The sequence below is a fragment of the Oncorhynchus nerka genome, linkage group LG24, assembly GCF_034236695.1.
Source record: "Oncorhynchus nerka isolate Pitt River linkage group LG24, Oner_Uvic_2.0, whole genome shotgun sequence".
Classification (NCBI taxonomy): Eukaryota; Metazoa; Chordata; class Actinopteri; order Salmoniformes; family Salmonidae; genus Oncorhynchus; species Oncorhynchus nerka.
In genome coordinates this window covers 40,950,487-40,977,534 of record NC_088419.1, presented here as the reverse complement: position 1 = coordinate 40,977,534, position 27,048 = coordinate 40,950,487, and the positions used below count along the sequence as shown (strand labels likewise).

Below are 27,048 nucleotides of genomic sequence, written 5' to 3'. Positions count from 1 at the left end.
AACCGCGCAACTTAACACCCGCCTGCTTAACCTGGAAGCCAGCCGCACCAAAGTGTCGGAGGAAACACCGTTCAACTGATGACCGCCGTCAGCCTGTAGGCGTCCGGCCCGCCACAAGGAGTCGCTAGAGCGCAATGAGCCAAGTAAAGCCCCCCCTAATCATGATGACGCTGGGCCAATTGTGCGCCGCCCTATGGGACTCCCGATCAAGGCCTTTAGTTTTAATGCACCACGGTTGTGGAACACCTTACAAAACAAATTACACCTGGATTCCCTGGCAGTTTAGAACCCTATTGTTAAATGAGTTCACTGAAGTGTGTTATTGTTTCAATTGACTATTATTACTTGTAATAACCTGATGTAATGTATTTATAGCTGTCTTGTAGTTTTCTATATTTCTGCTGTTGCTGTTTTGATGTAATTTGTGTCCTCGGGGCACCGTTGTAAATGAGACACTGGTCTCAATTCAGTTCCCCTGAATAAATAAAAGTGAGTAAAATAATAAATCAAATCTTTCTCCTCCCTCCATATTTGTCCTCCCTCCCTCCCTCCATCTCTAGTTGGCTATGAAGCATCAGAAGGAGATGGAGACACTGGAGAAGTCTCAGAAAGAACAGCTAGAGGAACTGGACAAGTTCAATGAGCAGGTAACTCACCGCTGATTTAGGATCAGATTAGCACACAAATAAATCATAGTTGCATTGTTTGTCGTCATTTCGTCATGGCCTGTACATGTATGTTCTCTCTCTCTCATCTTTTTTATAATATGATTTGCTTTTTTTTGCACAGCTTTTGAAATCACATCATGCCAATAAACAGGGTCAAGGTAGGCGCTTCCATCCGTCCCATCTTCCTAACCTCTGACCCCTCTTTCTCATCTTCTCCTTCCCTCTTTTCATACACCATCCCTCTCTCAATGTACCCTTCTCCAATCAAGCAATACAGTGGTTCCTCCTCTAAAAGTTGCGTCATACTGCAGCACACCTTGCGGGCTGCTGCAGAATTCTATGGCACGCTATTTAATTGTCAGCCATTTTTACCATTAATGCTAGTTAGTGCTAGTTTGACCACCAGAGGGCATCTTTGAGAAGCATTTGAAAGTCTTCAATATTGGCATTACTATAGAATGTAAAACCTTTTTTGCAAGAACAAAGTATATGGGATTGATTTTAAGAACTTTAGCTGAATTAATTTGATTAATATTAAGGTGTTTCTATTACAGGAAAAACTAAACCATCAGGGTTTCCGTTAGGATGGAACGGAAAATATGGCGCAGTACAACGTGACGGTCGGGAGGAGGCTACAGTACTAAGAGCATAAGAGGATTGGAGGATTCTAAATGAACCTCTCTGGGATTGTTCGGGATGCTAGCATCCCACCTCGCCAACAGCCAGTGAAATTGCAGGGCGCCAAATTCAAAACAATTACAATTCCTCAACTATACAAGTATTTTACACCATTTTAAAGAAACACTTCTCATTAATCCAACTTTTCGGCGAAAGCAGAACATCCCATTATGTTAGGTCAGCAACTAGTCACAGAAAGCATTCAGCCATTTTCACAGAAAGCAGAAATATAGATCAAATTATTCACTAACCTTTGACGATCTTCATCAGATGACACTCCCAGGACTCAATGTTACGCAATACATGAATGTTTTGTTCGATCAAGTTCATATTTCTATCCAAAAACCTCAGTTTACATTGGCGCCATGTTCAGAAATGCCTCCAAAACATCCGGAGAAATTGTAGAGAGCCACATCATAACAGAAATACTCATCATCATAAACTTTGATGAAAGATACATGTTTTACATAGAATTAAAGATAAACTTGTTCTTAATGCAACCGCTGTATCAGATTTCAAAAGCGCTTTACGGCAAAAGCACAATATTCAGTCATCTGAGAACCGGTTCAGCCACAAAAGCAAGCCATACAGTTACCCGCCAAGTTGTGGAGTCAACAAAAGTCACAAATAGCATTATAAATCTTCACTTACCTTTGCTGATCTTCGTCGGAATGCACTCCCAGGACTTCCACAAGAAATGTTTGTTTTGTTCGATTACGTCCATATTTATGTCCAAATACATCCATTTTGTTTGCACGTTTAGTTCACTTTTCCAAAGGCACAATGCGCGAGCGCAAAATCCAGACGAAAAGTCAAGAGTTCCATTACAGTTTGTAGAAACATGTCAAACGATGTTTACAATCAATCCTTAGGGTCTTTTTATAATAAATCTTCAATAATATTCCAACCGGACAATAGCGTATTCATTACAGAGGAAAAAGAAGGCACGGCACGCCCGCGTGACCGCGCAGTAAACAACTGATTGGCCTCAGCCTAGTCCACTTGTTGAAACAGCTCTTATTCGACACCCTTCCACAATAGAAGCCTCAAACAACTTTGTAAAGACTGTTGACATCTATTCTAAGCCTTGGGAAGTGCAATCTGGCCCCATAGACACAGCATATTGGATAGGCAATCGCTTAAATGAAACTACAAACCTCAGATTTCCCACTTCCTGGTTGGATTTGTCTTGGTTTTTGCCTGCCATATGAGTTCTGTTATACTCAGACATCATTCAAACAGTTTTAGAAACTTCAGAGTGTTTTCTATCCAATACTACTACTAATATGCATATATTAGCATCTGGGACAGAGTAGCAGGCAGTTTACTCTGGGCACCTTATTCATCCAAGCTACTCAATACTGCCCTCCTGTCACCAAGAAGTTAATATCTAAGGGGTATTTTTTGTTTTAGCAAATGTGGTCTGTGAGAATATCTAATGGGCTTTAATATAATTGTAAATGAATTAATAGTCATAATAATCGCTTTGGTAAAAATATATATATATATATTTTCGCGATTATTTGGTTTTCATTTAACCTAGAGTGAGCGAGGAAAAAGGCCATTCTTGAACATGGGATGAGACATTCTCACTAATTTGTGTATAAAGCCAGTTTGTTATTCAGAATTATTTATTTCTGTTTTTAGAGGGAGAGAAACCAAAAGCCTCCCCATGGGTCTCCCGGTGGCGGCCGGCACAGGTATCGAACCAGCATCTGTAGCAACGCAGTTTGTGTCTCTTAGACCGTGTCTTAGACCGCTGCACCACTCCTTTAGGAAAATATGGCGTTTTACAACGTGATGTCGGGAGTAGGCTATAGTTCTAAGAGCATAACATTTCCACACCCTAATTGTAGTGTAACGAATACCCAAACGGAGAGTCAGTGAAAATCAAAATCTCATTGATTTATCAAGACCAGTTCCCATGCTTGTTTCAGAGCAGCGCGAAACGATGCTGAAATACTTATTGCTTCAAATCCTGTTGCTTCTAACTTCAATATGTTTTTTTTTTATCAATAAGACCCACACCACTTTTAACAGCACATTACTCAACACTAGTGAGACTAACTTCGCCTACGGTAGGCCTACAGTATATCTAAAAAAAAAAATCAATGGCGTGACTCTCCGCCAATAATTACATTGAGAGGATTGGAGGATTCTAAATTAAAGCCGCCTCGTGGGTCTCCCGGTGGAGACAATATTTGTTGTATTATTTGTTACGTCTTTTCTCGTGGATTAAACTGAAATTGCAACCAATCACGGCCGGTTGTGATGCAGCCAACCTAACTAAGAAATGCATTTGAAATTAGAATTCTCCCCCTACCCTCCTTCTAGGCAAGTCTATTGACCTTCGAATAGCCCTGCTAATAGCCATAATGGCGCTGTACAACGTGACCGTGTGTATTTGGAAGAGTATTTTCCAGTAAGCAACCATTTGTTTACCTTCATTAGCCTACTTTGTTCCAATATTTCTGTCATTCAGTGATATTTATTCCCACAGTCATTCGCTATGGATCCGTAAGGAAATAAACATCTGCATTTTGAAAGAGTATTTTAATCATTATTTTATTAACGAAAGCATAAAGAAACACTACAGTACATGCAGTATATGCTTCATCTGACATTTTGCGGTTGCATGAGGTCGCCCACACGCATTTTAAACATTTGGATAATAAAGCATTTAAATAATTTTGAAGATAGAAGCCACCTGCATTTGTTTATTAGGCATCTCTGCAGTCTGACAATTAATAGTTATATTGTATTAGTTTGAACGTTTCCCTAGTCAGCGTTTCCCTAGTCAGTGGATACAGCTGGAGAACTGCAAGGCAATCCCATTGTGCACCACTCGGGAGCCATGACCAATATATATTGTCCTACTAGAAATGTTGTTTGCAGAATTTACAGCCTGCTACGCTTGTGAAAAACAGGGTTCATAATAAATCTTTGAGAATATCTAAGGGGCTCTTATATAATTCTAAATGAATTAGTAATAATAGCTTAGTAGTAGGTCTGCAGTACTACAGTAAGAACAAAATAATCCTAACATTTCTACACCCTGATTGTAGTCTTAAATTTCTCTCTGAATAAAAACCTTAGTGTAACAACAGTTTTAGTAGGTAATACTGACGAGTAGTAACAAAACAACAAGTGTATTTTTAGCGACACAGTTGCGCCTTGGGACCCAAAAGCATAATCAGTCCTCTAACTCCCCCTTGCGCTGGTCTGGAGCAATGAAGCAGTGACACAGGGTACTGTACTAAACCACAGATTACCTCTAAGTCCTGCAGAAAAACTTTTAGTTGAGCAACCACCGTAACACCCTGCTCCAATACTAATGATGCTTCCTTCCTTTCGACCTTTCTTGAAGTGACCACAGGTCTACCTGTGTGTGTCATTGGATATTCCCAGTCCCTCCCTGTCCCCTCCCCCACTTTGCTTTGATTGGTCAACGTTTTCAACTCCAGTTTCCCTATTTCTGTTGAATCTGATGGTATCTGCTCTGTTTAGTTCAAGTGGATTCGCTGCAGGTCCTTTCTACCTACAGATGATATGTTATTCTATGAGAGAGAGAGGGAGAAAAAGAGAGAGAGGGGGGAGAAAGAGAGCGAGAGAGAGCTCGTCTTTGTTTTAACATGCAGCACTCAGGGTGTCAGCAGTCAGTCCTGTCTACATGAGTCATTGATCATTATGATGAGTCATAGGAGCATTAAAAAGCACAACGACCCAGGAGACGTTCCATTGCGGCTAATCACTGCGAGTCTTCCTGACACCTGGATATCATGTCACATTATGCTGCAACACTAGGACAGGACAGGAAGGGTTCATTTGGGACCGGGCCTAGTTTATGTAGTTGTACTGTTAGTGTAGTCTCCATCAAGAAATGACTGTACTGCTGTAGTACACTGTCGAATCCTGTACCTGCCTTTGGTAGGAGTCTGTGTGTGGATTCTTGCATTGGGAGGTGTGTGTGTAACAGTTTGTGTGTGTAACAGTGTGTGTGTGTGTTGGTTCCCTCTAGGCCAAGGACATCCAGCAGATGGTGAAGCTGGAGGAGGAGATGGACCGCAGACCAGCCACAGTGGTTTAACCACTCCCACCACCTGAGACACACACAGAAACACACACACACTGCCCAGACTAGCCACAGTGGTCTGAACACCCCCACTAGCACCTGAGACACACACACAGACACTGCCCTCTAAAACAACTGACACAGAGACCCAGACACACTCACACACCCCACTACACACACACACACCCTAGATTCCGCCTTTCATCCTCAACCTGCAATATTGTCATAGTTCATAATTCTCGCTCCCTGTATATCTCCGTCTGCAATGAACCACTCCCACACAGGGTCTGTCCTCCCATCTCTGACCACCCTCTCAGTTAGAGTTATCCCACGTGCTATTCCCAAACCTTGCCCTCCTTCACTCCAACCACTCCTCCACTGAAAACCCCACGATGAGACATCCCCAGCTCCCCTGTGCTGCGGAGCCATTGGTGCAGACCAGTGATTGACAGTAAGATGAGCGACTGCTGTTGGAAGGTGGACGGGACATCCGAAACATTGAGAGACACAACCAACCTTCACCTTTCCATTTTTCCACCACTCTACCATTCCCGGATCTGGTTTTTATACACCTCCATCCATCTTTTCTTTTCTTTCTTATCTGTTTTTAATGGAAGCAATGTTTGCAGATATTATCAATAGTCACTGTACACATACATAACGATACAGACAACACACTTACACACACGTACTATCACGTCTGCTCTTTCTGTTGTCATGACGGCTCAAACCGAAGTTAACAGATCATGTTTCCTGTTCAAACTCTTTTAAGACTTTTATTTTGTATTTTTAATGGTACCTGGTATCAATAACAGCACCAGAATATGGGACGGGGAAAATACATATATATTAGTTATGAATTTTATGTCAGCACAAAATATGTGAATTATACTGTATGCTACACAAGAGTTGAAGTAATGTCCTGAGCACTTTATATGTGGTAGGCCATCATAACCGAATTGGAAAATGTAGCAGTGCACTAGGTTTCTCTGTGTTTTGATAAGAATGTTAAAAAAAACACAAAAAAAGATGAAGACAAACGTTGGATGAACGGTGTTCGGAGAAAAAGCCCAAACCCAACGTCAGGTAGTCCTTAACACTGCGGCTTGTCCTTCATGCACACTTTTTTTTATTTCATCAGAATGTGTATTATATGATTCCCACCCCAAGAAACCTAAAGCCTACACCTGAGATTCTTTGATTCTTTCACACCGCCAGAAGTGTATGCAAGGGGTATGACTGTGTCGACCAGTGTTCCTTCACTGGCCTCTCTAGCCACTTCAGAAATAACCAGTTAATGTATTGTACTTGTCAATGACAAACGTAATAAGTCTTCATAAACTCCCAACGTGGACCCATTTTCAACAATCTATACACTACAATGTGTTTTCATAGACCCTTTGACTCCCGATAAGTACAGCAGCCTAATGTAAGTGAAACACCCATCTAGCTCTGCTTATTCCTCAGTAATGAAAACATTGTTTAAAATGGTGTGCGCTCTGAGATGCACTTCTGACTGTACCTCAGCTGCAAGATAATCCCTGTACTGTTCTTGCCTGTGCCATAGCCAGGGGGATTAGGTATGGTAATTACAGGCTTATTACATGGTTTTTACATGCTTATTCATTCCCTTTACTGGCCTCTGAGATAGCTGGCGACACATCCCGTAGCAGCTCAGAACAGTATGTTGTGCGGGCGTTTCTAGTTGATTTAATTTCTAACCAGATATTCCTGTGCCGTGTTATCGGTGATGAAGCCAAGCTGTGTAGAAAATCACTTCATTGGATATCAGAGTGAATATCAAAACAGACCATGTCAGGACAAGAAGTACCAGTTTGTTGTTGTTTCTGGTTTTGTAGAGACAGTAAGGGTGGACTTAACAGAGGTTCATAGGTCGCTGTGTCTCAGCCATGATGACACAATGGAGTTGGATGAAGTTGCGCCTAACATCTGATCTAGGGTCAGATATAGTTTCATCCCACTTATGGTGAACGTTAGATTTGGGTAAAGGGTAGCCTAACCTCTAGCAGTGACAGTATTGGACAGGCGGCCCTTTTAGTGAGAGATGCATTGTGGGAGTGTTGTTATGAAGTAATCATGGGTACTGTAGTTTGTGTGCATATACTGTGTACACAGACAGACAAATGTGTGGCCATACTGCATGGCATTACACTCACAAAGATTGACCAAAACAGATATTACACAAAATACACAATAAGTGACAACAACCCCTACAGATTGTTGTACTTTTAAACGTTCTGCTGTAGTTTTACTCAACTGGTGTAGAGAGAGTATTGTATATATGGGAATGTATGTAGTTAATTACTTTTGACCAAAAAGGTGTTCACCGGTGACCCTGTCAATCAAGGGTTGGGGAATAGTGCACTTCTGTTGGTTTCTGGGAAAGACAATTATCAACCCCCCTTGTCCTCTTTCTTTTCCTCTCGTCTTTTCTGTTTCAGTCCATTTCATTATCCATCTTTCTCTCTCTAGCACCTCACACTACATGGAACGAACCCTCTCGCCACATATCTAGTGCAGAATTACGAGTTAAAAAAAATTTAAAAGTGCTTTTATATTTTATTCCATTGCTTTCATATGTGCCACTCAATGTCTGCTAGGACGTTTAAATTATTTTACGAATGATAAATGCCAAAATAAGGGGTTATTTATATAAAGGTATATAAATATATATATATATTAAATATAGTGTGTAGTATAAGACGATATGTTTTTTGCACTAGTTGAATGTTTCTGTTATGTGTGACCTGTACTACATGTAAACGTTTGCTCTCTAGTTTGTTGAGAAAGCAGATTATTTTCGCTGAACAATGTCGCCTTTTGATTTCCTTTACGATTTGTATATCCTCTTTTTTTTCTATTTTGACTGTAGCTTTGTCGACATACAGACCATCCTGTGAGTGTTTTTGTATTTATATCGTAGGCCTACTGTCGAACTTATAGCAATGAAAATACTGTTGTTACCCTGTTCCTTTAATACTGTTTTATAGTATGTGTACCAATAAACTATCCAGGTGTAAAATAAAACCTGTCGTCTTGGCTCTTTGTTTATTGGTCTATAGGGATACCTAAAAAGAGACCACCATTAACATGTTTTTTTTTAGGAGCTGGAGGAATAGTCTTTTGCTCAAATTCAATGTATTATGTAATTAACTTCTATTTTTGGATTTGTTAATTCCACATGGTTACAGGGTTAATTCCACATTGTTACAGGGTTAATTCCTCTTGGTTACAGGGTTAATTCCACATGGTTACAGGGTTAATTCCTCTTGGTTACAGGGTTAATTCCACATGGTTAATTAATTCCTCTTGGTTACATGGTTAATTCCAGGTTACAGTTAATTCCTCTTGGTTACAGGATTAATTCCTCTTGATTACAGGGTTAATTCCACATGGTTACAGGGTTAATTCCTCTTGGTTACAGGGTTAATTCCTCTTGGTTACAGGGTTAATTCCTCTTGGTTACAGGATTAATTCCTCTTGATTACAGGGTTAATTCCACATGGTTTCGGGGTTAATTCCTCTTGGTTACATGGTTAATTCCACATGGTTACAGGGTTAATTCCTCTTGGTTACAGGATTAATTCCTCTTGATTACAGGGTTAATTCCACATGGTTACAGGGTTAATTCCTCTTGGTTACAGGGTTAATTCAGCCTGGTTACAGGGTTAATTCCTCTTGGTTACAGGGTTAATTCCTCTTGGTTACAGGGTTAAAATTCCACATGGTTACAGGGTTAATTCCACATGGTTACAGGGTTAATTCCTCTTGGTTACAGGGTTAAAACAGAAACAACTCAAAAGGGTTTAAGTTTAGGTATTCATTCGGAGTGGTTAAGGTTAGGGTTATGGATTGGGGAAGGCTTAAAACAAAACCATTAAAACAGACTTGTTATTACCATCAGGTGTAATCAGCATGCACAGTATTCTTGAGTCTTGCTAGAGCATTGTGAACTGCCATAGCGCAGTGGTCTGAGCAGCATTCTTTGCCTATGAGCATCATCAGTTAGCTCCTAGTGCTGGGAAATATATATTTTTTAAATGATTCTCAGGACCTTTTCAAATGTCCAAAACAGGTACAATTGATCAAATGTTTTCCTTATTTTTGTGCGATTTGAGTTAATTGTGTTTGTTGTTCCTCTGGCTGCCACAAGTGACAGAGAACTTACTTAGTTGCACCTTTTCGCCACCAAACTCTGTACAGGCCTTGAATACAGACTGACTTACTGTGTTTGGCACAGGTCACTCAATTCCTTAATGATGTACATTTCAGTCAACCGGTGGTTGTGGAGTGTTCAAAAGTGTACGACCTGTTCCATTTTAACAGTGTGAAACTCTCCCAAGAATATCCCTGTGAATGTAAATGTTATGTAATTGTAAAAAAAAAAAAAAAAAACATATCTTGGTTCTTGCCTTGTGAAAGGATGACAACTGAAGATGTATGTGTCATTGAAGGCTGCGGGGGGGGACACACGCCCACACGTCTCTCCCTTAACAATGAACCCTGGCAGGAGCTAGCGGTGGAAACTGTTCCGCGTTCCACATTCAATAATCAGATTCAACAAGCGCTAAATTCATTTACAGCCGTCCAGACCACTACATACAAACAGGCGGTGCAGCATCTGAAGCGCTTTATTGCTCTCTTGACGCGCTGGATAGGAGAATTACCGACTCCAAAACTGGGGGGGGCGCAGATCTCATCTCCTCATCTCCTCTGTTCTGCTCCCCGACTGTCAGACCAGGTCCACTTTTATAGAAATGGTTCTCCATAGGGGCGCCAGTGTCAATTGTCAAGACGAGAGTGGCTGCACTGAGCTCAGTTACTTAATGTGAAAAAGTTTGCCTGTGGAGGCAGTGAAGATTTTGGTGAGTAACAATGCAGATCCAGAGATGGTTGACGCGTGGGGGAACTGCGCTGATGTGCGCGGCGGTGACAGGTCACTCAATGTTTTTGGTGAGAGCCTTCAAGAGACTGGGGCTTCCGACAGAATAAAGTCGGTAACTCGGCGATGGAGGTGGCAAAGTTTCTCGGCCACACAGACTGTTTTTATGCGCTCACCAGTAACAAACAAACAAAAAAACGAATGAGAACGACGTTGGGGGGTCAGAAAGATGGTCCTTCCCATGTCAGCTCGGATTGTAACGTAAACGAGGAGAAGTTGGTGAGAAAGTTATTGGATCCCATGAAGAGACCAGACGTTCTTCAGGCGTGTCTCCAAAGCGTGTACGGGACATCACATGGCTCCCGAGGGCTTCGGGTCACAGAGTAAATTATCTGGTCTTAAAGAGTCAATTACTGTCAATGGATTCCATTGAGGAGTTTGAGAGAGACTGACAGCATATCCACAGGGGCTGTTTTTTCTCGGTTGTCCTCACCCTCAACCCCCCTCCTCGATCTAACAACCTGACCTGCCCGAAAAACGTCTGTAAGGTCACCAAACCTGGGGGCAAGTTCACCAGCTCTGACAACACCCTGAAGACCACCAAAAGCTGTGCGTCACTAGCTGCGCCAACTGCCTCTCGTCTTGGTATCCTACTAACTGCCCTCACAGGTAACAAAGGAAAAGACGAATCGGATAAGGACAAACTGAAAACAGCACCTGACTTTAATATGAGGCGATTTGAAGATAGCTATTACAGAAAATGTGCAGTTTGCCTACAAGTATCAGTCCTGTGCTACCTGACCGTTCAAAACTATGTGGAGAAACGTTCCACCAACTGCCAACACCAACATTGCAGATGTTACACTGCCTATTGCCAGCTCCTCAACGACTTTAACAGTATTGGGCAACAAACTGTTACGGAGAATTACTTTCCCCGCGTTTAAACAGAGCGGGAAGGAGGCACAGGAGGTCTCAGGTTCACCGCGAGGGATTCCGCGTTCAGAGACGTTTCCGCTGAGTACAAAACACTCTCAGGTGGGGAGCATAAGCGCCGTGAAGTGCGAGCTTGACTTCAATTTTAAAACGGCCCATTCTTATTAAACCGTATGTCTTGTGCGCCATGCGTAATAGCCCAGTGTCCCATTGGAGAGCCGAAGTATTTGCAAGCTTTTATTCCCACTGCTTTTATTCCAGAACTAGGCCTACTAAAACACTGGATTAAACTAACCTACTCGTGATTTTAGATTGAGGACTATGAGATTAGTTGAATCAGGTGTGTTAGTACTGTTTTGGACTGGAACAAAAAGCTACACACACTGCACCCTTATATAGTGTCGGGAAGGGGGTGGGACAAACGTAAGGCATATCCACGGGGAAGCCTCAAGCACAAAGAGGATTCCTGTGCTACCATAAAGATGATGTACATTTACTATGAATAGCAAACGCCATCACCTGCATAGCTATTCATAACGGTTGTGAAATATCAATAGACATGACATTTCTTTAAATCGTTTTCATGGGACTGCGTTTCTAATTATATTATGATTATTATATTCTTAAATTGTGAAATATTAAGATGAATGAATAAATAAATATTCGTTTGTATTTAAAAATGGCAAGGATTTTGTATTCTCTGGAGGAGAGAGAATGTGTGTGTGTTTCCTCAACGTCAAGCTCATTGGTAAGTTATAAAACCCTCACAATACCTTGACTTTAGAAAACTGGGTCATTCTGAGTACTGGGTCAAGTATACTGAGAATGCTATCACATTTACAGGGCGTTATAGGAATATTTTTTTCACTGTATGATGCAGACTTTATTGTTGCCTGTGTTTGTGAAGTGGAAAAGGGGGGGGGTGGAGGTGACTTGAGCATAGGAGTGTCAACTGTCACAGCTGAACGGTTGACAGAGATTTTGACTCTGTCAGCTATTCTTTTCCGAGTCAGTAGCATTTACGGACAATGTCCACTATTGCCGGATTACAAGCGATGAAGTCTAACATCATCTGACACATCACACACATACTCATTCTTTTCGGCTCATATGTTTAGTGACGTTTAGAATTGTTTTAATCATACACACATGGTAGTCAAGGGTATGTATGTACGCTGTATATTATGAACAATGTCTTTGGCAAAGGTGTGAGAGGAGGACACTGCGCGGGTGTCCTCAAGCCTGAGTTCACACACACTGAGCTGTGTGTGAGAGAGAGCGCGTTGCCAGACTGCAATCCATGCACGCACATACACCACAGCAGCTGCAATCTTGCTCAGAAGCAGAGAGGAGGGGGTAGCAACGATCCCCCTCACACACGCACACACACACACACACACCTCAGCTGCAAATCACAGTGATGGAAACAGAAGCATTGCGGGACTAGCTGCGGTTGCTGCAGCGAAGCTCTTTGGAAGAAACAAACTTCGGGAGAGAAACTGAACTTCTTCCCCCGGTGAATCACGTGAGTCACCCAGAGCGTTGTTACCGGCTCACTGTCTATCTGTTGGTATGTACAGGGGAAACTCTGCATTGCCGCAGGCGACGCTCACCTAAAGCTCTCTCATCGACTGAATTCAGAGCGCGGAGAGAGTCTAGAGCAGTACAAGGTGTTCAGAAAGCGGCAACTGAACAACGGTTGCATTTTAATGCGCAGCAAACCGGATGCTATCTCTCTCACGTCCACCTGGAGATTTGCTGCATTCGCGATGATATGAGCGTGACTACCTGACGCTGAGCAGCGGGATCCCTCATTGCTTTCTTTATTTCTCTCTCTCTCTCGCTCTCTCTCTCTTTTCTTTCAATCTCTCCCTCTCTCTCTTTCTTTGCGGGTTCACTACACAGGCTACCCCGCCAGTTAGCCGTTTCAGTGCCTGGATCCAGTACAATGGAGCGGCTCAGATTCAGCACCTTGGATAGCGCAGGACTTCTGCTACGTTTGTTCGGTAAGCGACGACTGTGTGTGTGTGTGTGTGTATGTGCGTGCGAGCGTGCGTGCGTGAGTGCATCTGTGTGCGCGCGCGCGTGTGTTGCATACGATATTTCGGTCGTGACTGCACAAAGCAGCCTGCGTGTCTGGCTGTCTTTGTGTGTGTGCGCATGTGTGTGTTTGTGTGCGTGTGTGTGTGTGTGGGGGGGGGGGCATTCCTGTTCAGTGTGTGCGTAGTAGCACATCCCCTACCTGTATTCAACGTCAGTGCAGTGAAAAGCTCATTGTGAGAAGAATACTCAAATGCAAGTCATTATTATAACATGTATTAGACTCACCGGTATGGACATCTCTATGTCCTGCCCATTTTTCTAGCATAGACATGCGGTGAGATTTAAAATGTATACTACATCCGTGTAATGTAGCTGGGTATTGTTACATCTAAGTAGGCAAATGTACTCCAGCGAAGCTATAGGTCCTCATTCATTGCTCCCAACAGTTTTCTTCTGGGAGACAAGAAGCCCTTTAGAGTCTAATCTTTGAGTCTTCGGGCTGCCTGGTTTTGCTGATCATGCATGTTGCATGGCATGCACTCCAGTCTGTAAGAGCATTGACAGTAAAACACATTCCTGTGAACCATCTTTCATTATACTATTGCCTACATATTCAATTTTATTCTATTCCTTCTGCAGACCTCACATGTTTGGGCATATTCATTGCAATATCGATGACGCAAAAAACATATAAAACATATAAACGGTTATGTATTTGCCACTCTATTAACCTCTGTACTCTACACTGCTGACGTGACCCTTACACAGTACCACCCCGTTTTCAGGGATCCTGGCCCGGTTGACCGTGACGGCTGAGCAAGAGGGAGAGAATCTCTCCGGTCTGTCCACCAACCCAGACAAAGACATCTTCGTGGTCCGGGAGAACGGGACCACCTGCCTCATGGTCGAGTTCGCTGTCCGCTTCACGGTCCCCTTCGACGTCCTCGCGATCAACGGGATAGACGTAAGTAACAACTCCGATATTTCATGGCTCTGTGTTCTTTTTTACTTCGCATGTAAGGTGTCCAAGTCAAGATTTCATATACAACTGCGTAGATAATACAGTTAGTTTAACACTACTTTTCATGGCACTTACCTTTTGGACCGTATCCTCACTATAATAGCCTAGTATACCGCTGGGAATGTGTGGGTGGACACAGCCCGTCAGACTTCGGTTGTCAATTTAGACTGACACTGACACATTTCTGTATATGAGAATTTACTCTCATTTAGACACACATGGGGCACTCATGCCACGGTATTGCGCGCGGTGGGCTGTGCGTAAAATGATGTGCTGATATTTTGGAAACCCGTATTGGTCGACTGTAGCAACTTCGTGCCAGTGTGAAACAAGTCCATATTATCATCAAAGAAGACTAGTCTATTGAGAAACGCATGTGACCATCACAATCAATCACACATTGGTGTTTGTTGCCCTTCTGTTCTCTGCAGCTCATCACGGAGAATGCGTATCTGGCTCTGCCTCGCGGGGCAGACATTGAAGGGAAATGCGGGAGCCAGGACGCCGATATACACATCTCGTGGAAGGATAAGGCCTACACACTCCGCATCAACTTCGTCAAGGTTTGGCCCCTACTGTGAAACAGTCAGTAGGCAACCGCGTCTGATTACAATTACCCAAAATCATTTAAGAGCGTTTATCCCGCGTGGGATTCTTGTAAAAATATGTTTAGATAACAACGCCTACACATAACATCCGTAATGTTCTTCTTCTGCTGGTGATGACTGTGTGTGTGTGTGTGTGTGTGTGACAGGAAACCCGTGACAAGGGAGATGAGGTGTGGAAGATTAGCAAATTGCAGTTTGTTTATGACACCTCGGAGAAAACGCATTTCATCAACCCATACAACCGTGAGTAGCATTTATATCCCACTCAGCATTTTCTGTGTATGTTTTGCAAAATGGTTTCGTTTAATAATAATTTAATATTTGCACTAAACGTGTGCAATAAAGAAAGGCAATTAACATACTTAGGCCTTATTTCGGAGTTTTTTTAATGTATTTTTCTTCTACAAAACCTTCTTCTTATAATTAGTATTATGATGTTCCTGTTTTATAGTTTTTTTTCCGTCACTTTTGGTTAATTCCAGTCATTTCGATTAGACATATGATGAGCTAATGTTGAAATTCCCGTAGCCTACCCCAACAGCACTGTTTTTGGATTCAGTATTAATTCACATTTTAAAACTCATGACGGGACAGGCAGAAGTTGAACACGGAATTATTGAAAGAAAAACGGTGACTTTTTTGCTGGATAAAAAGCCCGTCTTTTCTGGACACGCTATTGGTGTGCATCTTGCCGCAGTGGCCGTTTTACCTGCGTGTAGAAACAAAGTTATTCCTATAGCCCTAATACGTTTTATACTTAAACGTTGTTAAATTTCGATATTTGTTCCAAATGATTTCATAAATATTAATATGAATACTCTATTATTCCACATTTATTTCAATATTTTGTAGCCTTTATTTGACTTATTTCTATACATGTTGCGTTTTTGTGTTTCTCTGTATGAAATGCATGCATGCTTGTGTGTGCATGTGTAGATGTGTGTGTGTGTGTGCGTTCAGGATTGCCTGTTTGTGTCCGCACGTATGTCTGTCTGGCTAGCTGTGTGTCTCACTTTGTCAGTCTTGTGGGAATTCCTGTGCTCTTCTTTTAGACCAACCTACCCATATAGTATGTTTCCTCACGTACTGCATCCTCCTATCCCATCTCTCCATCTAGCTGGGAAGCACACAGCCAGCTCCCACGGTCTGTCAGCGCTAGTGACCCCTGCTGGCCACTCTTATGTCTGCGAGGCGAAGCAGACACTCACCCTCATCTCCAGTGACCACCAAAAGGGAGTGACTGTCGCCATGAGTGACATTCAGATCCAGCCCTTCGACATCAACTCAGACTTCATGTTTAGTGAAGGTACATGATCTAGCCATGACATCATACCGGCCATGTTTAGTGAAGGTACATGATCTAGCCATGACATCATTACCAGCCATGTTCAGTGAAGGTACATGATCTAGCCATGACATCATACCGGCCATGTTCAGTGAAGGTACATGATCTAGCCATGACATCATACCGGCCATGTTCAGTGAAGGTACATGATCTAGCCATGACATCATACCGGCCATGTTCAGTGAAGGTATAGCACAACAACCTCCGGTGGTACTCCTCTCATGGCAAATGTTGCAAAATCAGCAAATGTCCCACCCATGTCAAATGTACAGCCCCGTATAATAAAGGTTGTCACCTGGAGGAGAGATATGACACTAGTGAGGATGATGATGATGATAATGAGAGGTTACCGTGCAGTAGTATTGGAGAACTTATCTCACAACCCCTACAAACTGCGCCCCCCCCCCCACCCCGCCCTTCCTCACCCTCTCCCTCACCCTCCTTCTCTCTCTCTGTGGGGGCTGGTTGCTGCAGTTTGAAGAGCATGGCTGCAGAGGGAGGGAGGGAGGGAGGGAGGGAGGGAGGGAGGGAGGGAGGGAGGGAGGGAGGGAGGCAGGCAGGCAGGCAGGCAGGCAGGCAGGCAGGCAGGGAGGGAGGGAGGGAGGGAGGGAGGGAGGGAGGGAGGAAAAGAGAGGAAAAGGAAAAGAGAGAAGAGAGAGATAGATAGAGGGGAATGTGAGAGAGGTCATTAGGACTTTATGGCTGTAGTTATAGCCCTGTCCTCAATGCAGACTTCACGACTGTAGTTAGATATATACTGTCAGTCACTGTGTCCTCTAAAGGCTATCACTCTTCTCTCTCTGGACTGCAGTAAACTAGACTGCGTTTTGCTACGGTGCCCTTCAACTATAGTGTTTATTAACCCTTGGTGTACAGTGGCCTTTCATCTGGTACATACTATATTCACTTTTAAAGCTACATTCTCGAAAATCTGCAAACCACCAGAGAAGGCCACCATTGAAAACATAAACATAAAATCCATCCCATGATCCAGGACATCAGAAGGCTATAGTACATGTAAACAGTACGACATATCGCTTACCTTATATGAGCTAAACTAGTTTAAGGCCCTGCCTGACTGTTGCCCTTAAATATGACACTTTCTAATTTAGAGACCAGTGAGACTGTTTCTGGGACATGTTGACCTCATATTATTATGTGTTGACCTTTGATCTAATATTAATCAGCGAGGTCATGTGAAGGCTCTCTCACATAGAGGAGAATCTTCTCACTGTGGGCATGGGAAAAACTAAAGGGACCTGACTGACCAGTGAACTCATTTTGAATTTCATTATTGGTTATAGTTAGGTTAGTGTAACAGTCAGGGTTTAGGTTAGGATTAGGTTTGCAGGCTAATCATTTAGCTTTAGCTGCAAACCCATGTGTAGATAGAACTGTGTGTGTGTGTATGTATGTGGGTAACACACTCACACATGCACACGTATGGACAGATAGACAGACAGACAGACGGATTCACGTACGCACACACACACACACACACACACACACACACACACACACACACACACACACACACACACACACACACACACACACACACACACACACACACACTAATGTATTCTGTGTGTGTGTTTCACCCTGCAGCCTATAAGTGCATCACGGACCAGCGGGAACAGCTGGAGGAGACTCTTCCTCTGATCCTGGGTTTCATCCTGGGCCTCATCATCGTCATCACGCTGTCCGTCTACCACTTCCACCTCAAACTGACCGCTGTCACCCAGCCACAGCTGCCCCGCGACCGCTCCATGTACAAGAACATGTAAGGAACTGGACATTGAAATAAACACTATATGACAACTCTCCATGGTCAAGGATAGTACAGTAGAACAACATTCCAAGACTTCCCATGAACAAGAGCATCTAAGGAATCAAACATTACATCATCATCAACACAATGACTCTCCATGTACAAGGTAATAGGACATTGAAACAAGCACAACATGATGTCCAAGACATGTAAGGAATCAGACACTACAAATCACTACGACTCTCCATGTTCAAGGATATAGGACATTAAAAACAAGACGACATGACTACTCTCCATTCAAGGATATTAAAAAAATGGTACTAGACTACAATTATAACCACAACGCTCCTGCCTCTCCAAAGTCAAACCAATGTGACTTCCCTTGCTCTGAACTCCCCATATATTGGAGAGTAGGCCATAACTTTATGGAGGCCTAACTTGCGATATGGCTAACTTGAGATACGTGTGCGTAATTTGGAGCGTTCTCGTAAAATCCTGCATTGAAGTCCTTTGGAGACTTGCGCAACATTCGATTTACGCACGCGTTTTTTCCCCTTCAGTTAGCGTTCCACCCCTGTGTGTTCTGCTGTCCAGAAATCGCCGTTTTTTTTGTCGAGAGGCCTGCGCTTTTGTCATCATCCCCCCCCCCTCCCATCACGTGTCTCTGTCTTTTCTGTCAACGAGCTACAAAAGAAACCTCGCAGGTTAGCAGGTCCAGAGTTAATGTTCAGCTGAAGATTTTACTTTCCGGAATCCAGTTTTTACTTTTTGTTTTAGAATGCAACCATAGTGGTGAAAGTGGACGGTGTTGTGGTGTGTATGTACACTGTGCAGGTGTTTCAATGAACTTCAGAAATCATGAAAAATAAATCATTGCAGTAAATGCTTTACTTTGGTATGACGGATCATTTTCCAGATCTGACTCGATTGGAATTATGTCAAGAAAAAAATATGAAACGTAAATTTAAAAAGAAGGAAAACATGGTCTGTAAAAACGTGCCACCCCCCCAAAAAAAATATTTAATACATTTATCTCATATCAGAATGTCAGAAGAAGTTTATCATTGTGTTTATCATTGTGAAAGAAATGTGCAAAGATATTTAAGATTTAAAAATAATAAATGTACACTATTTTCAGAAAGACTATGCATAGAAAACTATGCTGATGCTACTTTAATGTTCACTGAAATAAATTTTACAGGAGATATCCTAAGCCTGTGTAAGCCTGTTTTTCATGCTTTCTTTGTGTATGCTCACTATCAAACTTGTCTACTACATTAAGACAGCTTTCATTCGCTCAGATTGTTGGATAGGCATCGTAAAATACATTTCAGTAGCCGGTTTTTCATATACTACAGTTGCCAAATATTTCCGAACATGAGAACTTAACATAAAACATTATCGCACTGAATGGACTTAAACACTGAAATAGATGGGAGAGGGGTAAAACATTCATCACACTCATCAACGTCTTAACCAGGAGTCCTCCATGGGAGTGGCTGAGAGCTGCGTCTGAACCTGGGTGATCGATGCTCCTGTCCGGCATGGCATGGCCAAGGCGTCGAGGCGGAGATGGAGTATTGATCTCGCCGTTTGACACTGGGCCGTCAGAGGAAACGCGATATGAGCAAGTCCCAATTGAAAATAAATGGAGCATGCGTGACATCCACAACTCTTTGTTTGAACACCAAAGACATCATTAATCATATCGCCTTTAACATATTTTTTTTGTCTTCTTCTAATGCCTCTTAAGGTGAAAGAAATCCAAAAAGTAGCTGAATGTAATCAAATGACTTCACAGAGTTTGGGTAATCCAAAAATGTCATTACCCGTCTTCCATAAATTGCATTACCTGTCTTCCTTTTAAGGTTTCTTCTTGTGAAAGAGGATTTTTATCCTCCTGGGTCAAACCATAGAGAATGATAGAGGCCTTTGGTGGCCAAAAGGCTGTTTTAGCATGGGCAGCACCATTGAGTGCTTCCACCATGCTTCCGCCATTTTAAAGTAGTCAAAGTAGTCAACTGGGTGGGGATTCCTATGAGTTGTAGCCTCAATGGCGCTGCCCATGCTGTCACAGATGCTATAATGACACAGACATAAAGACGAGTCCTCTATCTATCTCTATGGGTCAAACCAAATCAATATCCTATTATAGTTCCTTCCACACAAGAAGAGGGGAAAAAACAATGGCCTCCTATATTTTCTAGTCATGTGATGCGTATCTATCTATTAGTCCTCTAGTCGTTTCAGCTAAAGAGGCAAGGCTATTTTGGAGACACACCAGTGTCCACTGAAGTGCCCCGCTAAACATTATTACGTATGTTTAGCGGCATATTCAATTAAAACCCATGGTTTGGTATTTGGTATCAGGGATGGGCAAAAACATAATTATTGGTAATCTGTAGTGTTATGTGGACAAGGTGGGATATAGCTTAAACAACAAGCAACTAGCGGCAATGGGAGATATCAGCACCATGGACAGCAGTGAACTGGGAACCTCGCGATCTGACGTTCAGAACCACAGGACAGTGGTCAGCGGTGGTCTCAAGTGGATCTGCAACGCCACTGGCCACTGGAAAAATCCCATTTATTGGATAAGACCTAAACAGGAAGCAATAAGCCTGCAGTCAGACTCCTACACCAACATCGATATGTCAGTTCAAACATACTTTTAGAATTGTGAATTATAGGGATTAAATGTGCACTTATTTGAAATTAATTGAACTATTCTTGATTCTTTGACCTATACATCAACATGCAAGAATGTGTATTTTGTATTCATTTGCTCTGTAAATATCTGATGGTGGGTTTAAAGGCCCTCGGATTGACCCTGGGTTTGTACAGATGAGAGTGTGGAAAAACACATGCTACACTTGTCAATGTTTTAATGGGCTTTTTTAATTGAAACCAGCTTCACTGATAACAAACATGCAATATCACTGTACAAGCAACACCACGGATAGTAGTACTCATTCAAGTCCCGAAACCAGCTCTCACACACACGCACACGTTCATATTTACATCTCACAGTGAATGATGTGTTAAAAACAAAATGGGGTTACACTTTCCAATTAGAACTGAGAATCAGATCGCGGCACAGTTGTTTGTGTGTGAGAGAGAGCGAGAGAGAGCGAGAGCGAGAGCGAGAGAGAGAGAGAGAGAGAGAGAGAGAGAGAGAGAGAGCGAGAGAGAGAGAGAGAGAGAGAGAGAGAGAGAGAGAGAGAGAGAGAGAGAGAGAGATAAGGAACAGATGGCAGCCAGGATGTGTGAGAGTAGAAAAACAGACCTTTTACCACTGTGTGTATCAGACTGAGAAGCTCAGATATTGCTATAGGAGTCTTGGATGAGTGTCCATTGAATTTATAGGAGTGTCATGATGGGTAAAGAATAAATGTCTCTTTTACAAATAAACTGATATCTTCTCTTATCTTTCCACTCAAACAGTGCTACGTGGGATTTGTAAAAAAATGACATTTTTTATAAAGATTAATAAATTATGGTGATGATGGATATGCTTGGGGTATTGCTTGTATGATATAACCAGCATCACTGTTTGTCTGGCTGTTGATATTTATAAACGTAAAACAAAAAGAAAGGCCACACTACCAAAAAAATAAACCTTTCAATTCCAAAAAATAAATAAATACTTTAAAACAGCATACAAAATTCTGGCCTTACCCTTTTTCCACACTCAATGGAGGTTCTGTCCACAAATGTGGGATAATAAATATATTCATATTCATTTTTGTAACAGTTAGGGGTTAAATTCTTAATGAAAAAATGGATTATTATTATAAACAGTAGGAAAGATCTTCGCAGAAACTCTGATTTCTATGTAATACTGCCCATATCACAATGGTCACGACACAATAAAATACTGCAAATTATCAAAACTGTACAGAAAAACTTACATATTTCTCTAAAATACATTTTCACTGTTAGTGTGAGAAAAGAGAAGTGAAGAGAGCGATGTTTTTATTCCACCAATAGGCGAACAGCCTTTCTTCTAGCCAGACTAAGACACACCCACACCGCCCCCACTCAGACATCACCAAATACTCGTCAACACCAAATGCTGCTTCCTGATTGCTCTGAGATCTAATGCTCATGTCTGGGGGCGGTGGGCGTGTCTCATAGGTCCCTCAACACGGCTGCCAGCCAGGCAGTGTCAGCTGATCACTGCACACCGTCTACGCTCTAGTCGATGGCTACTACAGTACAACTCTACAGGACTCACAGACAGCCTAGTAAGAGAGGAAACTGCACTGGGACGACCCACCCTACTGGTCTAGCAGCCTAGTGAAGCCAAAGAGTACGAACCAAGAGGCTCGCATTTGTTAGCATTTGGCGCCCGTATAAGCAATAAGCCTGCCACAGAAGACTGAAGAAGAGACTCCTACAGTACAGTCCCCTATGCTCCAGTGTTGAACTTTATATAGTATTTTTTCAAAATAGAAGATATCATGTTTCTCTTTAATCTTTTCTTTGTAAATAATTCCTCTAGCTAAACTACTGCTCGGTTACAGGTGTGAGTGTTTGTTTTAGTGGCGTAGTCTCTCAGGTCATGTGGGTGTTTGTTTGGCAGGGTGTGTGGAGCCGCCCTGGTGGCGGGAGGTCAGGTCAGCGGTGGCGGTAGTGCCTCATTAGGGGGACGATGCAAGATGGGGGGCCCGAGAGCTTGAGGAAGGGGTGCTGGAGCAGCTCCTGGGCTGTGGCTCGCTGAGACGGCTCTCTAACTAACATCAGGTCGAGGAAGGCCCTCATAACCGATGATACCTGAAGGAGAGAAAAAGAACACATTACTATTTATTTGATTTGGGGGAATAACTGACATCAATAAAAATGTCTGTAAATGTGCCAATTAAAATTATAATAAAAAAATGAACCCTGCTGACCTTGTGTGACTCCTTTAGCCGTGGGGGCAGGTTGTCTCGTATCCTCCTCATGGCCTGTAGAGGGGGTTCGTTAAAGTACGGGGGTTCCCCATCGATCATCTCTATCACCATGATGCCCAACGACCAGATATCCACCTAGCAGGCAGTGTGAACGGTGTTATTGTCTTTATTCACAGCTCACTTTCTACAACATTATGCAACGGGTGGGTCCTGAATGGTGATTGGTCTAGTCCACAATATACTATGACGTTAAAATGCCCATTTACTCTGTGCCATATGTCTGCGCAATCCACTGTCTCATCAGCCAAGCAAGGCCCGTTTTAAACATGATCTCCACTATAAACAGCATCTCGACATTATCTTACATTTCCTTTAGACTAACATGTTGTTTTCAACAGAGGAGATTTGTATAAACCTTGCTGTCTCGCTCTCCGACATTTGCAACATTGTTTCGATATTAAAAATGAGTTCTCCAGCTGTCCCATGGTAACGAACGTGTCGGGGTTGGGACGAGGCAGACAGGCAGGCAGCATTTCTCAGCCAGTCGAAATCATGAATCAGCTGGCATCATTTTTATGGATATTTTCAAAGAAATGTCAATTGAATAAAAGATGAAACGAAACGAAGTGCAGCTAGTTTGCAGTCTTTACAGCTTCAGTTGGAAGTGATTGTCTTAGCTGTGCTGTTGGCTAGCTCCTCTGAACAACATCACCCTGACGAGAGAGCACAGTTTCTATGCCAGGCTGTATGTAAATAAATGTCATTTGGAAAACAGCTACTGTAAATGCTACTGTTGTTATTCTTTTTGACCTTTGCTGTGACTGTAAGTAAGTCATAGTTGGCTAGCTAGCAAGCAAGGGATAAGAACGTTCCCAGCCAGTATGGCAATGGAACATTTAGAATGAACGACTGTGTACAGAACAAAAAGACTGAACGACTGGGTCGCGCTTTAAGCAACCGAACCCATAGAACAAATGACCAGCCGGCTTGGGTAGGAACCCCAGATTTGTGTCGGGACAATATCTTGTGGAAGGATGAAATAGTATGAATAAATTCAGCAAAATATTTTTTTTAAATGAAAATATGTCAAGCATTATTTGAATATGTTGGTAACCCTTTGCATAAAATTGATAATGCCCTCGAAGCCGGCGTTTAGAGGATACAGTGCATTAGGAAAGTATTCATTTTTTACATTAAAGACTTATTCTAAAATGTATTAAATACACATTTTCCCTCATCGATCGACACACAATAAATACTCCAATGTCAAAGCAAAAAACAGTTTTTTATACATTTTTAAAAATTTAAAAATTTAAAATATCACATTTACATAAGTAAATGACCCTCTGCTATGAGACTCGAAATTGAGCTCAGGTACATCCTGCTTCCATTGATCATCCTTTCTGCAACTTGATTGGAGTACACCTGTAGTAAATCCATTGATTGGACACGATTTGGAAAGGCACACACCTGTCTATATAATTAATGTCCCACAGTTGACAGAGCAAAAACCAAGCCATGAGGTTGAAGGAATTGTCCTGGCCAAAAACCCAAAGTGACAAAGGTGTCCAAGAACCCGATGGTCACTCTGACAGAGCTCTAGAGTTCCTCTATTGAGATGGGAGAACCTTCCAGACGGACAACCATCTCTGCAGCACTCCACCAATCAGGCCTTTACCGTAGAGTGGCCAGATGGAAGCCACTCCTCAGTAAAATTCACATGACAGCCCGCTTAGAGTTTGCCAAAAGGCACCTAAAGGACTCTCCGACCATGAGAAACAAGATTCTCTGGTCTGATGAAACCAAGACCGGACTCTTTGGCCTGAATGCCAAGCGTCACGTCTGGAGGAAAGTATGGCGGAGGAAGTATCATGGGACTGGGAGACTACTCAGGACCTCAGACTGGGGCGAAGGTTCATGTTCAAACAGGACAACGACCCTAAGCACACATCAAAGACAACGCAGAAGTGGCTTCTGGACAAGTCTCTGAATGTTTTATTTTTAAATTTGACCTTTATTTAACTAGGCAAGTCAGTTAAGAACAAATTCTTATTTTCAATGACAGCCTAGGAACAGTGGGTTAACTGCCTGTTCAGGGGCAGAACGACAGATTTGTACCTCAGCTCGGGGATTTGAACTTGCAACCTTCCGGTTACTAGCCCAACGCTCTAACCACTAGGCTACCCTGCCGCCTCTTGTCCTTGAGTGGCCCAGCCAGAGCCTAGATTGAAACCCGATGGAACATCTCTGGAGAGACCTGAGCTTGAGAGGATCTGCAGAGAAGAATGGGAGAAACTCCTCATATACAAGTGTGCCAAGCTTGTAGCGTCATACCCAAGAAGACTCAAGGCTGTAATTGCTGCCAAAGGTGCTTCAACAAAGTACTGATTAAATGGTCTGAATACTTATGTAAATGGGAACTGCTTTGCCCAAAACAGCAAGGCTTTCCAGAGGGTGATGCGGTCTACCTGCCCTCCAGGACACCTACAGCACCCAATGTCACAGGAAGGCCAGAAAGATCAAGGACAACAACCACCCAAGCCACTGCCTGTTAATCAGGCTACCACCCAGAAGGTGAGGTCCGTACCGGTGCATCAAAGCTGGGACCGAGAGGCTGAAAAACAGCTTCTATTTCAAGGCCATCAGACTGTTAAACAGCCATCACTGACACGGAGAGGCTACTGCTTACATACAGACTTGAGATCATTGGCCACTTTAATAAATGGATCACTAGTAACTTTAATAATGTCACTTTAATAATGTTTACATATCTTGCATTACTCATCTCATATGTATATACTGTGTACCATCTATTGCATCTTGCCTATGCTACTCGGTCATCGCTCATCCATATATTTATATGTACATATTCTTATTCCATCCCTTTACTTAGATTTGTGTGTATTACATAGTTCTTGTGGAATTGTTAGATTACTTGTTAGATATTACTGAACTGTCAGAACTAGAAGCACAAGCATTTCGCTACACTCGCAATAACATCTTCTAACCATGTGTATGTGACCAATCAAATTTGATTTGATAGATTTGATTTTAAATGTAATATTTCAGTTTTTTCTTTTATACATTTGCAAACATTTCTATAAACCCATTTTTGCTTTGTCATTATGGGGTATTGTGTGTAGACTGATGAGGACAAAAAAACAATTTCGTCCATTTTAGAATAAGGCTATTAACGTAACAACATGTGGAAAAAGTCAAGGGGTCTGAATACTTTTAGTCTCAGGCCTGACAACACCCGTGCCAATACTTCCTCCAAACACTGGCTTCACTCACTTATTCAGACATTTGAATGTGTTATTTGGCAACGTGTGTTCTTACCTCTGTGCCGTAGGGTAACCGTGAGATGACTTCCGGTGCCATCCAGTAGGGCGTGCCCACCAGAGACTTCCTCTTGGGCACCTCTTTGGACACTTGGGCGCAGAAGCCAAAGTCTGACAGCTTGATCTGTGGGAACAAAACATTTGGTTGATCATCTCAATGTGTTGTCGATGGGAATTTTCAGAGCACTTTCGTACAAGGGGAAACAAAAATCCCATATAAAATTCTTTTTTTTTACCAGTATACATGATGGATGTGTGTTGCCTTTTTCTGAAAATATATTTAAGGACAGTATGAATATTTCACAATTTTCTTTCAATTGAAACCCTCTGTGTTTTTACCATTAAATGGAACATTGACCTCTTGGGATGAAGAGGTTTTCATATAAACCACTCTAATCCTGCTTCTATTATTCCTTAATGAGCCATCCATCACATTCCAGCAGCTCGTTAAGAGGCATTAGGCTGGCTTTAATTAATAATTGCTAATTGATTATGATCTCCTCTCCTCTCTCTCAAGTCCTGCAGTCAGAGGCACTTGAGGAGTTCGTACTGCATCACTGGCAACAGCACAGAGGTAGGTTATTGTGTGTGTGTAGGGCAGAGTTTAGCAACATTACATTGTAAGTAACATTGTATCATTTGGCGTCATGTGAGAAACTGGGTGTAAGGGTCAGTGGTGTGTATTCATGGATGCCAAGAGAAGACAGACCCCCCAAAATATATATATATAAAAATAAAACAACCTCTTTCGTCTCTCTGTGTTTCATAAT

At 42.4% G+C, this 27,048-nt stretch overlaps 3 protein-coding genes and 1 pseudogene across 5 annotated transcripts in view; 3 read left to right on the top strand and 1 right to left on the bottom strand.

The window, feature by feature from the left end:
* Positions 1-8,450, top strand: part of LOC115107502 (1-phosphatidylinositol 4,5-bisphosphate phosphodiesterase beta-4) — a 177,574-nt gene extending 169,124 nt beyond the window's left edge. For 2 of the 3 annotated variants that reach the window (XM_065008898.1, XM_065008901.1), the window contains 3 exons: positions 561-647; positions 790-826; positions 5,365-8,450. In XM_065008898.1, the coding sequence (XP_064864970.1) occupies positions 561-647; positions 790-826; positions 5,365-5,450 (210 nt within the window). In that variant the 3' untranslated portion in view covers positions 5,451-8,450. The remainder of the gene's footprint in view (positions 1-560; positions 648-789; positions 827-5,364) is intronic. The other variant, XM_065008902.1, reaches the window with a different exon arrangement.
* Positions 7,516-11,422, top strand: LOC135564236 (uncharacterized; annotated as a pseudogene).
* Positions 11,423-12,575: 1,153 nt separating this feature from the next.
* LOC115107995 (lysosome-associated membrane glycoprotein 5) lies at positions 12,576-19,249 on the top strand. Its single transcript, XM_029631843.2, has 7 exons — positions 12,576-12,779; positions 13,160-13,260; positions 14,083-14,261; positions 14,750-14,881; positions 15,073-15,169; positions 16,044-16,232; positions 17,880-19,249. The coding sequence occupies exons 2-7, from the start codon at positions 13,203-13,205 to the stop codon at positions 18,056-18,058; spliced, it is 834 nt and encodes a 277-aa protein (XP_029487703.1). The 5' UTR covers positions 12,576-12,779; positions 13,160-13,202; the 3' UTR covers positions 18,059-19,249.
* Positions 19,250-20,922: 1,673 nt separating this feature from the next.
* Positions 20,923-27,048, bottom strand: part of LOC115107994 (serine/threonine-protein kinase PAK 5-like) — a 117,391-nt gene continuing 111,265 nt past the window's right edge. Inside the window, 3 exon segments of the mRNA XM_029631842.2 lie at positions 20,923-22,818; positions 22,938-23,072; positions 26,277-26,402. Of these exon segments, the coding sequence (XP_029487702.2) occupies positions 22,663-22,818; positions 22,938-23,072; positions 26,277-26,402 (417 nt within the window). The 3' untranslated portion in view covers positions 20,923-22,662.

Bases quoted from the DNA above. Each gene is read 5' to 3' on its own strand.
- LOC115107995 (XM_029631843.2), top strand. From the start codon at position 13,203: ATGGAGCGGCTCAGATTCAGCACCTTGGATAGCGCAGGACTTCTGCTA. The intron at 14,882-15,072 runs GTTTGGCCCCTA...TGTGTGTGACAG, and splicing joins TCCGCATCAACTTCGTCAAG to GAAACCCGTGACAAGGGAGA. The intron at 16,233-17,879 runs GTACATGATCTA...TTCACCCTGCAG, and splicing joins AGACTTCATGTTTAGTGAAG to CCTATAAGTGCATCACGGAC.